Genomic DNA, 16,594 nt, shown 5'->3' on the forward strand with positions numbered 1-16,594 from the left:
TGAACTCACACTGTTCTGGGCGTACTCCTGACACCCCCACAAGGCAATTTCAGGGGGGTGAGGAGGGAGAAGAGGGAGGAAAGCACCATTACACAAACAGAAGTCCTTGTTCAGGGCTTTTGCTGATGGGGCTCATTGGGTGAATCCCACTCTAAAGGTCTGAATGAATTGCTTTACAGAAAAGGTGGACTTTCAGGAGAGACCTGCAAGAGGAAGGTATTTTGTGATGGTGTTCCAAACACAAGGAACAACAAAAGGGAATAGTAGTAGCTTTGCTGAAAGGAGGAGGTGGCCTTCAGGCAATTGTGGGAGACAAGAGGTTATGGAAAAGAGCATATTGTCCAATAAGAGTGGTGAATTATTTTGGCAGCAGAAATCTGGACAGAGGCAAGAGGAATAGGCTAAGACACAGGAAGGCCAGAGAGAGGAAAGTTGCAAGCGCCAATAAGGAAGATGACCGGAGAATGAACTAGAGCTTTAGTCAAGAGGATGGAGATTGAGAAGTATAATTTTCACAATGCCGCCCCGGCAAAACTGATAAGGTTGGATGACAGATTGAATATGGGGTAGCAAATGTACATGGAGTAAGCTAATGCTTCTTGCCAAATCAACAGGATCAAGGGATAAAGAACAATCAATGAGAGGATAGCCTGGGAAGAAAGTTGAGAAGCTTAGTTTTGAACATACTGAGTTTGAGAGAGAGGTAGAACAATCAGATAGGCAGGATCAGAGGGAACGGGAAAGCTCTCAAGTGGAGACGTAGACCGAGGGGTCATGTTTTAAATGAGCCTTCCCCAACCAGGTTCCTTCTAGATGCTGTGGCTAACTGTCAAGTAGGGCTGGGTTATATATCGATATATTGTCCAAAACCAGTTTGAAGTCTCTATCATGGTATCAGTTTCATAATTTTTGACCTGGCAATATATCACAAATTGTGTGTGTGTGTGCGTGTGCGAAAATCACAATGTGGGAAAAACAATGAAGCCAGCTAATGCCTCTACATAGCTCCATCCTTAATTCAAACATTGTGATATATTGATATATTACAATTTTTAGCGGGTGATATACCACAGTGTTGAAAACCAGGTATCACCCAGCCCTATTCCCAAGGGTGGTGGGAGGTGCAAACCAAACATCTGGAGGGCACCAACTTGGGAAAGGTTGCTTTAACAGGTGAATTTTTGATACTCTATTTCAGCTTACTTGCTTCCAAAATTATTATTATTATTATTATTTTGCTGATAAAGAGTGAGCTTCAACTCAAAAGGCACTGGGACTACTGCTTCTGCAATATATTCAGTTTTGTACCTTATAACCATTACAACAGGTTGCATCGAACTAAGTCATACTCAAGAGTAAACCCACTGAAATCAGTGGATGTAAAATTAATCAAGACCATAAATTTTAATGGGGTGAATCGAATGCTGTTGATGCACAAGCAGAATCACTAGTGCTAAGAGCTTCCAGCAAACTCCCCCTGCCCCGGGTCCTAGGCTCACCCACAAAATCAGCTCTAAGGGGTTGGGACAGATTCTGCAGGCACATCAGGGGAAATGGCCCACTGTGCAAGTGGAAGTCTGCTTGCGTAATGGTGGATTCCCCAATGGGTCAACTCTGACTGTAACTTAGCTTGCTACAACCCTACTTTTTATTTTCACTAATGGGCAACACCCTTTGATGTGCTATGCATGCAGTGATAAGAGAGCTGCTTTCTCCTCTTTGCTCAGTACTCATGAGACAGCACAAAATGGAGCAGGCAAGGAAAAATATTATAATGACACCATTAACTCTGCCCTCACTGGTGCGTTCTTGGGTCTCAGTTCCACTTCCTGCCTCTGGCTAGTAGACTACCTCCTGCTCAGACTGAAAATACCGTAAACTGAGATGGGGAAAAAATGAAGCAGGGAAAAGGAGTGTAAAGGGAAGCAAATGAATGGTAGCATCCTTGGGAGGTGGAGCACTCTGCTTCCTGCCATCTTCAGCAATGAAGGTGCCAGTGGGTCCCTGATCATCTTATGCCTACTGGGCACTGGGATTTGTCCTCCCACTGCAGGCAGCCCAATATTAGTCAACAAGTACTAAATATTACAGCAAAGTCAATGATCAAATCTAAATACTGGTATTTGGTGTCAGGTGTAAAATACCATACCCAATATTCTGCAAATATGCAATCTTAACATTTGCAGGAGGAGAACTTTTGAGGACGGGGATTTGTTTCAGCTCTAGTGCCGCCTGCTGTCCACTCTCTAAAAGGAAGACCCGTCAGCAGGCAGGACTTACCCACAGCCCGGAACAAGCAGGCCCCATCTTCCTTCATCTGTTTTATGATGAACCCTTTCTTCTCTCTCAGCGCCTTCTCGAACCTGTGTTCCTGCTGGTGACAGGAGGGGCAGATGTCAGCAAGTTAGACGGCAACCCCATCCCCCAAACCAGAAAGGGTGACATATCCTACTCTTTCTCCAGTTCCCCATATGGCAACCCAAACACGGGGCACCAGCTTTAAAATCCACAACTGGAATAGAAAGGGTTACCCCCATGCATGGCTCCACTGTGCCCCCTAGAGGCGGACCCATGCAAAGAGATGGCCATTATTATAGCCCCTGGGCTTATCAATGGAGACACCACGGGATCCCAACAGTGATCCAACCATGGCAGTTTTAATGAGGGATGATACTGGACTTCCATGCCCACAACACAGTCATAGGAGAAGTCTCAGCAACTTCTGCAAGCTCATTTGGCACAAGGCTCTCATCCTGAGAAATATACATTTGGCAATATGTCTATAACATGTGCAAATGATGTGTGTTTTAAGAGGAGCATTACAATATCATGTTTGGTTACACAAATGCCCCTTCCACATTTCCATACTCAAGATGCCCCACACACCTATGATCCAATCTCAGCGCTCTTCACCAAAAATGCATTGACTACAAGAGTAAGGAAAATACATATTTTAATATCTCATCCCAGTTTTGTTACTGTTTGCTTTGAAAATTAATAAAAATCCATGTAAAAACCCAAGGAGGGTCTTCCTCATAGTGCCAGACAGGAAGCAGTATTTGTGCAAACTGCTTCATTACTGAATCAAGATTAAATATATTTAATTCCTCACCACAAAGCTTTACAGACTTGGCCTTACAGTATGAAAGTTGCAACTTTTACGATTACTCCTGAAGGAAAAACCTATGTCCCAAGATGTGTTGAGCTGTGATAAATATTAAAAGCACTCTTTTCAGAACTAGTTTCTCTCTTTTTTGGCATTCTATTAGGTCAGATCTGACTGTATGTATGCAAGCAGCTGCATTTAGCCAGGAGGGAAAATCTAGAATTCTGCATTACGACCAATACTCCAAGAATGCTGGGCAAGAACTACTTACTTCAATGGGCTGGCTCAGGAGAAGACATCCCTGTGGACCACTGAATCTTAGAAGGCTTAATACTAATCCCCTTCAACAACTTACACTAGAACAGCTCAGAACTTGTCAGAACTTCCCAAAGAAAAGTACACTTGTGTTTTCTGGCTCAAATGATTGTGCTGCCATCTTCTGGCAACAAGTGGACACGCATGCCCATAGGCTGCCAAGCTGTTCTTCCAGAGCTCCCCTTCTTAGCAAAGCTCAGCCTTCCTTGTCCCTGTTATCACATTTTCTATACATAAATTGAATAACTGGTGTGAGGAGAACCATTAGTGGTATTTGGGGTTCTGGAAAAAGACAAGGAAGATGTGCTGTGTGGTGCTCTTTCCAAGCATTTTGTACAGGGCAGACAATATACTTGGTCATCTGGATCAACTTGACAGTATCCAGAAAATCAAAGAGCAAGGGAACAAAAAGAGCATCAAACACAGACAGGTAATGTAAAGCAGACAAGCATTTTCACCTCCTTATTACAATGGAGGCTGGAGACAGTGTTTTGACTGAGACTGCTTGTGACGTTGTGGATGAGACTAATTTTGAGCTAAAATGTCCAAGCTCATAGCTTATTCTATTAACTGCTGCACTAGCAGTCCGGGTCTAACCCCCTCTCCCAACTCCACACACACACAAACCCCAACAACCTATACAACGCAAATTATAGTGAGCAGATTTATTAAACGATTCATAAAAGTATCTTTCAGGGCAACATTGTCTTGCATAAATAGAAAGCTGTTTAGATTGTCCCAGTACCCATAATACACTTTTGTATCTTTGGGAGTGGGGCTACAACTGCTTTAGCTCATTTTTCGTACCAACCACCACGCTGGAAATTTTCACAATGACACTTTTATAACCAAGTGTTCCAAATTTGCCAGGTGCCAGGTGCATTTTGTACCTTGCTATCGGTCACTTGCGACCAAGTGAGGAAGTCTGGGTGCTAGGATGGCTGCTGACGTCTCCATCTGGAGACGCATCTCTGGGGATCCTTGGATCTTGCCTGTTTTCACACCCTAACAGCACATCCTTTAGAATTCTATCCGTGATATTTTATCTGCACAAGCAGAACAAATTTCAGGAACCAAAAGGTACAATACAACTTTCAAGCCATCTGGCCCCAAAATGGCAACTAGACGTTCTGTTCTGGCGACTAGATTATATATCTAAGTTTCTAACACTGTTTACATCCTATGTTACTGCTTAGAAAACTGGGTTGAGCCATAAGCAGAACATTTTAATGTTATTTTAAATGGTTTAAAAAATACACACATGCAGGACTTCCCTGAGATCATTTATGAGGGCTTAAAAATTGAATAAATACATAAACCATCTCAGAGTCCTGACAAACGTATAGGCTATTTCACAACAGCTGCACAGAGAAATGTTGCTACTTTCAGACAGGGTAATGAAAGATGCAGCTGAACAGGTTGCACACAGCATGCTCATTATGTGAGCATGAAAATCACTGAAAATTTTCAAATTTAATTACCTCAATTACAGGAACTAAGGCATATTTTTTTAAAAAACAAAGAAAAGTAAAGTAAACTTCATTTAACAAACTAAATCTCTGTCTCTTCACAACTATGAGGGCTGAATGAGGTTTTTTTTCTTCCAGTGAAAGTTCAGATTCTTTTTTTTTTAATGATATTTATTAAGAGTTTTAGAATTACAGAAAAAACAGAGAAGAAAAAGGAAGAAAAAAACAAAAGAGAAACAATCCACAAACAATACAAATTGATAAAAATCAAAATAAAAAAATAAAAACAAAGCACATAACACAACACAATCAAAAGGCAAAAATAAGCCACAAAAATTTAAAAACAAATCCAATATTCTCAAATCCTTATCTGTCATTACCTTCTTTCTTTGACCTCCTTACTCCTCCCTTTTTTTGTATCCTAATTGTTAATAGTCACAGCAAATCCTTTCCATTTTTCATAATATTCTGTCATTACATTACCTTAATCTATTTTAACCTTATCTTACTATAAAAGACCCTAAAGCTTAAAACTTAGATCTTATTTATACCAATTTCTCATAGCCAAAAGATGTTCTTTCATAATTCTTTTAACATTTTTGCTAAAGTCAAATAATTTCATTCCAACATTTTTCTAACATTCATCACTTTTATAGGGCAATCCTAATAAAAAAAAATTTTTTCTTCCAATCTTCATCCAGCGTCTCTTCCTCCTGGTCCCGGGTTTTGTCAGTCCTTTCTATCTCATCAATCTAGCGCATTAACCTGGTAATCTTATGTCCGAGGCCCTTAAGTCTCTTCCATGTCCCTTCCGCGGCTCTTCTTCATATTTATACCTGTACTTTACTTTGTCTCCTGCTCCTTTCACTCGTGGGAACTCCAACTTGACAGTGTTTTTGACCTTTCTCGACAAATCAATCCTTTTTCCATGCTCCACACTAAACTCCATGTGGTATTTAAAAACATGTTTCAAAGTCCCTCCAGAATTAAGAGCCCCCACAACCCCAAACATCTCACGGCCCATTGCCAGACTTGAAAAGTCCAAACATCTCTGCATAGGGGGGGGGGGGTCTATCCAACCCCCCATTTCCAAACCAAACCAAACTTTATCTTTCCAAATCTGGCTTTTTCCAAGTTCATTTGTCAGCTCCAAGTACTCATGTTTCTGCTGGGCCGCAGCTCCCTCCATCTCTGGCGCCCGAGGTTCAACAACATCCTCTTCCCTCATCTGATCTGTCAGAGCACACTCCTGATTTGATTCCTGGGTGGGCTCTATATAGTTACCCACTACCTGTCCAAAATTTCCGATCGCAGCAGTCATCAAGTCCGTCTTCTCATGTAGCTGTTCCAGTAGGGCACTTGTTTTGCAGAAAGCACTCATCAGAGCTTCTGAATACATTGTTCTGCAAGGTCAGAAGTCTATTCCCACGATCGTAATCTGTTGCAGCTGTAGAGCTCCCCGATTCAGATTTAATAACAGTTTCACAGGCTCCCTCTAGGGGAAGAACGTCTATTTGTTCTTTTCTTTTAGAGGCAGATCTAACAACAAAGTTTCCTTTTTCAGATATTTTTTCAATATTTGTTCCTTTAAAATGCAGAGGAGAACAATGGAATCACTATGTTTCTCTTCTTTTAACTATCTGTCAAAGACGTTTGTCTCTGGTCAATGAGCTTCCCAAAGAACGTCAGTCCTGACACCCGCTCCCAGGATCAAGACGGTGGAAAATTACTTTGCTTTACACTCTTTCTGCAGGTTTAAACAGTCCAGAAAAAAATCCCCCCTCTTCTCCTGCTTCCGAAGGGGGTTCAAAAATTTTAAATGATGAAAATTAATCCTTTATAAGCGATTTTCTGCACTCTAGTTTACCATATCTTTGCTTTAATCTAGCTACAAGAAACAGAAGGCTGACTTCCTGTTTAGACCTTCCCGTTTCAGTGCCAAATTAAGATGAATTTCTTAGTCCAATTTTCCTTTCTACTTGCAGATCATTATTCAAAGTCCAATTGTCCGAAATTAAAGTACTCACGGGTGATTGTTTTAAAAGCCAAATTGTCCCAGGAAAAAAGCAGTGCTCTCCGGCAACGGCTGTGCGGCTTCGCTCCACGGAAGAAGCAGTTGACTCTCAGCACCGCGCCACTTCCCCCTCTTTGCTCCGGAGCCCGTAAATGGGTTCCTTTACGGGTTGGGGGGGCGCTAAAGGTGCCCGCCGAGTCCCATGGTCACAGGCTTCATCCGCCTGTGATTTGTGAAAGGGTCCCCGCTTCGCCGTAGCGGGAAAGACCTGTTTTCCGTGGAGCTGGTCCCTCCGAATCAGAGGGAGTCCGCCATTGCCGATGGCGCCACCCCGGAAGTCGAAAGTTCAGATTCTTAGGATTGTAGAAGATATTCTGACCTTGGTAATCCAGACCACAACCTCTACCCCAGTCTAGGACAACAATGACCTTCACAAAACCTTTGCAGACAACTGCTAGTGTACACAGACAACTGAATGATGAACTTCTTGCAACTTGGAAATATTTAGACAAGTATATATCTTAGAGACCCGAAAAGCATTCTACCACCAAAATCTAGCAGCACAGTACAGTGGTGCCCCGCAAGACGAATACCTCGCAAGACGGAAAACTCGCTAGACGAAAGAGTTTTCCGTTTTGGAGGTGCTTCGCAAAACGAATCTCCTATGGGCTTGCTTCGCAAGACGACAATGTATTGCGAGTTCCTGTTGGTTTTTTCCCTCCCCCCTTTTTCTAAGCCGCTAAGCTGCTTATCAGCTGACCCGATCAGCAGATAAGCCACTAAAAGCGCTAATCTGCCAATGGGCTTGCTTCGCAAGATGAAAAAACCGCTAGACGAAGAGAATCACAGAACGGATTCTTTTTGTCTTGCGAGGCACCACTGTAATAATAAGTATGTTGAACTATGCAGAAAAAGAGACACAACCCCAAATTTTCCAGTACAGGAACTATTTTAGACTTCTCCATTCTGAATTTCACAACAGCACCTGCTCATTCATACCACACAGTAAATTTGTACTCCTCCCACCCCCACGATCTATGTAAGGCACTGCATATTTACAGAATCAGGCAACAGCTGCTCCCTATTTCTTACTAAGCAGGTGGAACACACTTCTTTCATTGACTAACAGAAATAATATGAACATCATATGCGACCCCAAAAGCTCTTCCATAAAAGCTTTTCTGAACAAAACAAACTCTCATTTTCTGTCCTTCCTTCCAGTGGTTGTTTTTCACTCTGACTAAATTATGTTTGCTATTCTTTTAAAAAGCTCTTCTCACCCCACCTTTTCCTTTGCATGAGTTCACAGTTAAAATGGGTAGAGTATTTGATTTTCTGCTGGGACTATTTAGGGATGAATGCCTAGAGTATTTCAGATTCCTGAGCTCTCAGCCCTCACCTATGGATGATTCACTTCAGCTACCTGCCGTGTTTTGGAAGTGTGCGCATTAATCACCCACTTCCTCTGATGAACAACAGTCCCACATCGCTTCAACACACTAATAAACCTGACCAACAAGTCCTCAACTTCAGAGTCTTTCCATATCCAATTATAGTTCCCAGGCATGTGCCTACTCCATGTTTTAAGGATATACAACTGCCTTTCACAATTATGTGGAACACTGGCAAAACTCAGCAACCACAGTTTGAGAATGAATTCTCAAAACAAAGCTAACACCTTGCCAGTCTCCCATTCATTTCAACTGATGCCATTTCTGTCCAGATACCGCCCAAGCAAGTTCAAATTTCCTATGTGCTCTCTTCTGTACAGCACTTTAAAGTGCATCCTATTACATTAATGGACTAAGGGCAATGTTTTGCCATGTTGTTTGGCCTATTTATTTCTTTTTTAAAAACATAGCTGGCCAAGGGGGCCAACCCAGATCAGGAATGGCACAGGGAAGGGGAGGCTTTAAGTTTTTCCGTCTGCCACAGTTCCAGTCAGAAGAACTGGGCTACACCTTTCTGCTATTTGTCAAAAAAAAGAAGCAAGCTTCTACACCAGTTATTTGAAAAAAAACCAACAAAACAAAAAACACCAAGGCAAAATCATGAGCCTTATGCCTACTTTGGCCCTGAATTCAGAACACTGGAGCAATGAGAGGAATTCAGTGATTACCATGGAACTTTATTTGTCTTGGAGACGTGACAGAATCTGACCATCTTCATGTCACATATTCCCCACACGGAAAGTATTTTCATGTAGGAAGAAACAATTATAAAACCCACTAACATATATTGCATGGTGATGGTAAACACATAAAACACACACACTATGGCTACATTCACACATTGTGCCAAACCATGATTTTGTGAGGCATGAATGAGCCTAGCCTCCTCCTAAGCTCATACTCCCTTCCCTTTCCTTCTGTGTAGCCAGGAGGAGGTGTAAAGCTGAACTCTTTCTCCTACATGCGGAAGAAAAGGGGATTGGGAGAGGCAAAGTGCAAATCTGGGAGGAGCTAGGTTCATTCACATCTCATAGCTAAATAAATGCACATGCTACAATGCACCAATTAGCTCATAAAACAGACGCGTTCAGCTACTACACTTAATTATCTACCATACTCAAAGACTTTATATCTAAAGACAAGTGATCTGTGGATTGAACCTAGAACCTTCTGCATGCAAAGAAGCTGCTCTAGCACTGAGCTCTGGCTGTCCCCCAAGCATGCAAACTTCTCACACAGGCTTGCATTTGGAGGCTAGGATTCACCAAGCAGGGAATTATTTTCAAGTGACTATGACACACGGGCCAAACCCCACTCTTTAACCATTTTTCGCACCCTCCTCCTCAACAACATAGCATTCAAATAACTCTTTATCCACAGCTATTGTGCGCTCACTACATGACAGTCACATACTATGACAGCTTGGGGTGCTAGTGCACATGCGCAAGCTGACCTTCAGAACCCTGCACACTGTAGAGAAAAAAACTCCCTGAACCTGTAGGTGTGAACATCTCTGGTGGACATGCAAGAGCAAGATAGTTGGGACAACTAGGTGAAGGCAAACACTTCTTTCTACACAGTGTTGCACTGTGTTAAGATGGAATCTGACTGAATACTACATAAGATTATAACTAGCTGGTAACAGCAGCAATTAAGCGTCCTGAGAAGTTTAAGGCCCTATAGGTCAAAACCAGGCATAGGCAAACTCTGGCCCTCCAGATGTTTTGGAACTACAATTCCCAATGCCCCCAGCTAACAGAACCAGTGGTCAGGGATGATGGGGATTGTAGTCTCAAAACATCTGGAGGGCCAGAGTTTGCCTATGCCTGGTTTTGACCTATAGAGCCTTAAACTATGCCTGGTCAAAACCAACACTTTGAATTGGGCCCAGAAACTAATTGGCAATCAATTAGTCAGGCCAGGATCAGACCTTGCCCCGGTGAGCCATTTGGCTGCAGCCACACATATAACACATTGCAGTAATCTAACCTAGAGGTTACCAAAGCATAGACAACAGAAGTTAGGCTACTCCTGTCCAGATAGGGACACAGCTGGGCCATCAACCAAAGCTGATAGAAGACACTACACACCACTGAGGCCACCTGAGACTCAAGCAACAGCAATGGATTCAGACGTATGCCTTCAAGGTGGCCTTCAGTGCTACTAGGTAGGCTCGATGGTGAGCCCTCAACAGTGTTGGACTGCATTCATTTCCTCCATTCGTATTTGAGCAGTCTCTGAGCTTGTTTCCTTGCCCTAAGCTAGAGTATACCAGGGAGCCAAACACGCTCCATGAAGCAGGAGAATGCACTCAGAGGCAATCGTGTCAATGTCCTAACCATTTGGCTGTTCCAGAGGTTGGCCAGGACTTCAACCAGTCATATCAGCTGGAAAATCTCCCAGAGCGGTTTGGAAACCCATTATATCCATCAGTCTCTAAGAGCAAAACATCCTAGTAAGTACCACACCTCTGTAGAGCAGAAAAGATGCTCAAAGCCTAAATCTCAACAGGAAGTGATTTGACCATGACAAGGGACTGATGTCAATATCTCCTACTTTCAGATCACCATCTTCCTTCCTAGTTGAGAAAACAAGGTCCAGAGTGTGGCAGGCCACATACGTTGGGCCGATGGCATTTTTAGACAGCCCCATGGTTCTCATGGCAGCCATGAAGTCCTAAGCCACCCCAGAGTTGCCTTGGCATGGATGTTGATATCCCCCAGAACCAACAGTCTGGGAGTTCTCAACACTGCCACTAGCTCTGTCAAGGAGACTGGAGGGCAGCAAGGCAGGCAGTAAACTAGCAGAATCCCTCATCTGTCACAATTGCTCAATGACGGGAACACACACTTTAGATCCCTCCCCCAACTGGACAGAAACAGAGAGAATGAATTTCTACAGCAACTCCCTGACCCTTAAATTTGCCCTGATACTACACAGAGTATCCAGATGGGCACAGCTGGGTGAGACCAACTCATCCACTCAGGTCTCAGTGATACAGAGCAGATCGGCTTCCTCATCCATAAGCAGATCATGAGAGGTCTTATTCAGAGCCAACTTGGTATTCAGCAACAGCAGCCACAGACTTGAGGGGTAGCTGACAGGACAACTGCAATTCCCAAGGTTGGAGGAGGAACTGGAAGATGCTGTCTGCTGAGCTTGGGCAGGTTGCAAAAACAGTGTATCAAGGAACTAATTGCAGTATATGGCCTCAAGAACTATGTGTGATGCAGGCCTCCCTCTGAGATTATCTCCTCTCATGTGTCCCATCACAACTGCTGGCCGACCCACTGGGGGAAATGTTAGGAGCAATACCTAATCAATACAGCAAAAGCACTGCCAAAAGCACTCCCAGCGGCTGTTCTGTAGCATAGAACGCCCTTCCCTGGAGAGTTAGAATGAAAGTGTTTTCCAGAGCAAGGGTGAATTACTCACATATGCCCATTTATCATTTGATGTGTGGATCTACCACCACAGATCAATTGTCACAAAACTTAGCTTTCTAACCCACTGAAGTAGCCTCAGACACAACACTTCAAATGAGGCAGTGCACACCGTGAGGTCATCAAGAGACACCTCCCATGTGATTCCACCTCAGACTTGCCATTTGATAGGTCTGCCCTGAAACCATTTTGCTCCTCCCCCACCCAACACTGCACATTTCTACACTACTCACAGGTGTTGCTGACATCCCAGTCATGGGCATGCATCATATGGAAATATGATAACTAGGTTGGGGTTGTCAACATAAAGCAGCTGGTGTGAGGTGCCAAGCTGGCCCTTGTCATCATTTAACTGAATCATATACATAGATTTTCTGTAAATATTTGTAATAGCTTCCGATTTGACATTTTTTATATAATTTACTTGCTCTCAGCATTTGGGTATGGCAACATAAACATTTACCAATAAAACAGAAAACATAATATGGCTTCTTTTTCAGAACACGAAAATGCTGTAGCTTTCCGAAGCAATTTGCTTAGCTGCCCTATTCTTAAATATAAGATTTTCCCCACTGCCCAGTATTCAGGCCAAATCCATCATGCTGCAATTTAAAACAGCTGCATTCCTTTTTCCTCTATAGCAGTGGGAAATGGTTTTTCACTCACTTTATTGCTGCATCTGGCAGAATCTTAAGCTAAATTCCAAACCATCAAGAATTCTGTTTCAACCATTTGACATCTGGATTTTACATCACTCCCCACCCCCCAAAACCAGGATGGTGGTGCTAGCTATTCCAAGTCCGCCTACGATCATTTGCCACGTTAATTGCAGACTCAACGTCCGCTTCTAGACTGGACTGCCAGGTCAAAATGTTTAGAAGACACTGAAAAGGCAATCTAGAGTATGTCCCAGAATCCTCTGCAGCACACAGGGTTTTTGTGGCCAATATATAGATGTAGAAAGTGTTTTCTGAAGATAAGAAAGCTTGAAGAGGTTTGCTAAAGAATGGGGGGGGGCGGGGCGCTGTGGTCCTCCTGATGTTGGATTCCAAATCCCATCAGCGAGGCCAGAGGTCAGGAAAGATGGGAGCTGTAGTTCAGCAGCATCTGGAAGGATCACAGGTTAGCCACCCCAGTAGTAACTATCTCAAGCTAGTTTACAAAAGCATTTTTCTGCAGGAGGCCTGAGAGATAAATCCCTTGTTTTCAGGGAAAGTCATCTGAAATATTTTCCTTCTTCCCTCCCTCCCTGCAAGCTTGGGATCATGACCTTCTGGGATACAGCAGTAGCTTAATATAAAGGATGATCTGCTTCTGAGTGGACCAAGAGGTTCCCTTTCCTATAATAGTTTGCCAACAGGATCAGAACACCCAATATTAGCCATCAACAAATGACAGTTTGCTGCAGACAACAATGTCCTAAGCCATACGTAATAGTGAGACCAAACTAGGAGTGATCTAGGAACCTACCTGCATGGAATAGCCACAGACCTACACGGGGGTGGGTGGGGGCTCAAACCTCCGTGATCATGCACCAAATCCAGCCTCCAACTTTCCAAATAAAGGTTCTCTGTAGGAAGTCCAGAAGTCAGTCCTGTGCTCAAGACCCTAGAGAACCACTGCCAGTCCAAGGAAACAATACTGGGCTGGATGGGCTGACTTAATACAAGTCAGTTTCATGTATCTGCATGCCACTCTTGCAGAAAACCTTATTTCTTCCAGCACACATATTTCCTCAGCCTGCCAGTTCTCAAAACAGACTCTTCTCCCCATAGTTATTCATCTCCCAAATGTCTTTACAAACAAAACTGTAATCAAGCATAGAGACCCACCAACCCCTCATGCCACTACTTTTGTTGTCTTCTAAATTGGACCCTCTCCACACCTACTCTATCACTTTGGAGCTAAGCAAATCCAATTTCTTTACAGAGACAAGTTTCTCTCGAGCAAAGATCCCACCTCTTTCTGAATGTAATACTTCCATTTTTAGTATCAAAAGGTTGTCTGGAGTCACAGGATGGAAGATGCCATTTCTATACACACAAAGGCCCCATCAATCCTTCCTTGTCAAAGATGACCTCAGGTGTCACATCTACAAGCTAAAAGGCAATGTAACCCAACAGAGAATAATTCTTTGGTTCCCTTTTGTATTCCATACCATACCCAGACCCTGTATTCATTCCAGTGTTTCTACCTACAACTATAAAACAAGGGTTCCTGTTTTAACTCACAGCATTGAACTGAAAGATTTCCTGTAACCTTTCCTCAAAGAGAGATCCCCATCTCTCTATTGTCCCCTAAGGTAACTTCATATTCTATGCGGGGCTGATGTGCTATGTTATTTTCTTTTCAAATGATGTTGAAACCCTTCTGCATCAATCGGTACAGATAAGCAAAATATTTCCCTTCACACCCATTCCCTTTATTTCTCCCACCTGGCTCCATGACATTGTCCCACCCTTCAGTAATAGTTAAAAATCTTACAATTGCCAGAGCAAGCCTCCCCCCTTTTTCAACCAAAGGGCGATCTTTTTTCTATTAAACAGCTAGGCACCAATAACGCCACATAAAAGGGATTCTGCTTTCTTCTGCGGGAGGCATCACAATTTAATATGCCGTGTAAGTCACATTCCTGCCAACACAGTGAATCTGCACACTTCTTCTTTTTTACAAAGGATACCAGAAACCAAACATTACTGGAGAGACAGCTCCCCTCTTTTCAATGGGAGCCTTTCAGATTCTGCTTTCACCTGCTCCTAGGGATAACTTCAAACAAATCCAGCCCAAGTGATCCTGCAGGAACCCTCAACTGCGAAGCACCCTGGGAGCAGCATGGCTAGTTGACATACTACGCTTTGATGTGTACCCATTATATAGCTAAGACCTATTTCAGTGGGAGGGCGCAAAACGCGTGCATCACGCGAGGTAAATTAAACAATTAAACCATGCACTCCCGATGCTCGGACATCTCTCGCTGTAGGGCAATAGGGAAGCGTGCAGCCCAGCATGAAACGAAGGTGCCAAACAGCAAGGGCACCCCCCCCCATAAAAGCGCGTGGGCTCCATAGGCCTCCGACAGGGTTAAGGACCCCGCCGTCCGCTCCCCACCCCCACGAGGTACCTGCTCCACGGTGGCCGGGTCCATGCTCTCGATGCGGGCCGCCGCTGTCTCGTACTCGTCCTCACTGTTGTAGCCGGCGCCGGCCTCATCCTGCTCGGGGCTGTTGCCTCCCGCACCCCCGGGCCCCGCGGCTCCCAGCCCGCCGCCGGACCCTCCGCGCCGCCGCCTCTTGCTGTGTCCGGGGCCGGAGCAGCAGCCGCCCCCGACCCCGCCCCGCGCCTCGGCCACTCCGGGGTCCAGCAGCCCGAGGCCGGGCCCGTCGCCGCCGGCTCCCACTCCGGGGTTGGGCGGCGGGGGGGAGCCGGCGGGGGGCAGCCCCCAGCGGGGCGGCGGAGGCGGCGGCGAGGCCCGAGGACGGGCGCCGCCGCGCCCCGAGTGCGGGTCTCCGGGGCCCACGCCTCCCCCGACGCCTCCGCCGGGGCCTCGCGGGTGCGAGTCGGAGCCCGAGCAGCCTCGCGGGTCCGGACCTCCCACGCCGCCGGGGCCCCCGGGACCCCCCGGGCCGCCCCCTCGGGAGCCAGGCTGGTCCCTATCGCCGTCCCCCGCTGCCGGGCAGGCCTTCTTCTTGGGCAGGATAGTCATGGCGAGGGCGGGAAGGGCCCGGAGACCGGCGGGGAGGAAGGTTCAAGGGGGCGAGGGGTGACAGTCGCCCCGACGACGAGGGGGCGGGGGGCTCGGACAGGGCGAATGCGGGTCAAGGGTCGGGTCGGGTCGGGTCGGAGAAAGAGGCGCCCGGGAGAGAGGAGCGCCTGAGGGGAGGCGGAGGGCCGCGCACCGGGGACGGCGAGGGCCAAGGGGGCCCCGCAGGTTACCCGGATGAGGAGGGCGAAGAAACAGGGTTACCCGGATGAAGAGGGCTCCGCGGGGGAGGTGGAGGGAGGGCAGCCGGGAGCGGGAAGCGGGGGGCTCTCTCTGAGGGAAGCGGGGAAGGCAAATGCCCGGATGGCCGGATCAACCGCAGCGCATCGCTTCCCCGCCGCCGCCGCCGCCGCTCAGTAGGGAGCGCGCCCGTCAGTTCCCCGCCAGGCGCCGGAGCTTCTCCCGAGGAGCCCACACCAGCCGGGTCGGCCTCGTCCCCAGTTTCTCCTCAGAGGGTCTCGGGCCTTTCGCGGTCTCCGGAAAGAGACGGCGGCGGCTACTACTACTACTACGGCCCGTCTGCGGGCCCGGCCTAGTGTCAACATCAACACAGCCGGCCTCTGACCCCGGCGAGCTCGACTTCCGTTTCCACGCCCCCTGGCAACAGGTGAGGCGGGCCCTGGGCAGGCCATAGCAACCGCGGCTAGCCGCGCGCTCGTTGGCCGGGAGTGACGGATTTCCATCACTGAGTGGCTAGCGCCGCTGCCAGTCGGGTTGATGTCCCGCCTCTTTCTACGTTCCCTCCTCCCCGTCCCTTTTTGCGAGAGCGAAGGAGGGAGGCGGGAGTATTGTTCCCCTTGTCAGCATAGCTTGTTCCGATAGGCTAGAGAAAGTAGTTGCCGTTTCTTCATTCGCCGGCGGACACAGACCTGAACCGTGATTGGCTGAAAGTGGCCGGTTACCTCCTATTGGCTTGGAGCATTCCCAGGGTCGGATATTGATAGATTGGACGCGAGTTCCTACAGCTGGTTTGCATATGGAATCTTATAAAGCTGATTGGTTGATTGGTTCCTAATCTGCCTTATCCCATACAGTT

General features: G+C 46.1%; 1 protein-coding gene across 2 annotated transcripts in view; it reads right to left on the reverse strand.

Moving 5' to 3' along the window:
* Positions 1-16,096, reverse strand: part of OTUD5 (OTU deubiquitinase 5) — a 47,536-nt gene extending 31,440 nt beyond the window's left edge. The window contains exons 1-2 of one of the 2 annotated variants that reach the window (XM_081175744.1): positions 14,920-16,096; positions 2,281-2,371 (exon numbers count right to left, since the gene is read on the reverse strand). In XM_081175744.1, the coding sequence (XP_081031870.1) occupies positions 2,281-2,371; positions 14,920-15,501 (673 nt within the window). In that variant the 5' untranslated portion in view covers positions 15,502-16,096. Of the gene's footprint in view, positions 1-2,280; positions 2,375-14,919 lie in introns of both variants that reach the window. The other variant, XM_081175743.1, reaches the window with a different exon arrangement.
* Between the last annotated feature and the right edge of the window lie 498 nt (positions 16,097-16,594).

This window comes from Podarcis bocagei (assembly GCF_964188305.1).
Source record: "Podarcis bocagei genome assembly, chromosome: 17".
Lineage (NCBI taxonomy): Eukaryota > Metazoa > Chordata > Lepidosauria > Squamata > Lacertidae > Podarcis > Podarcis bocagei.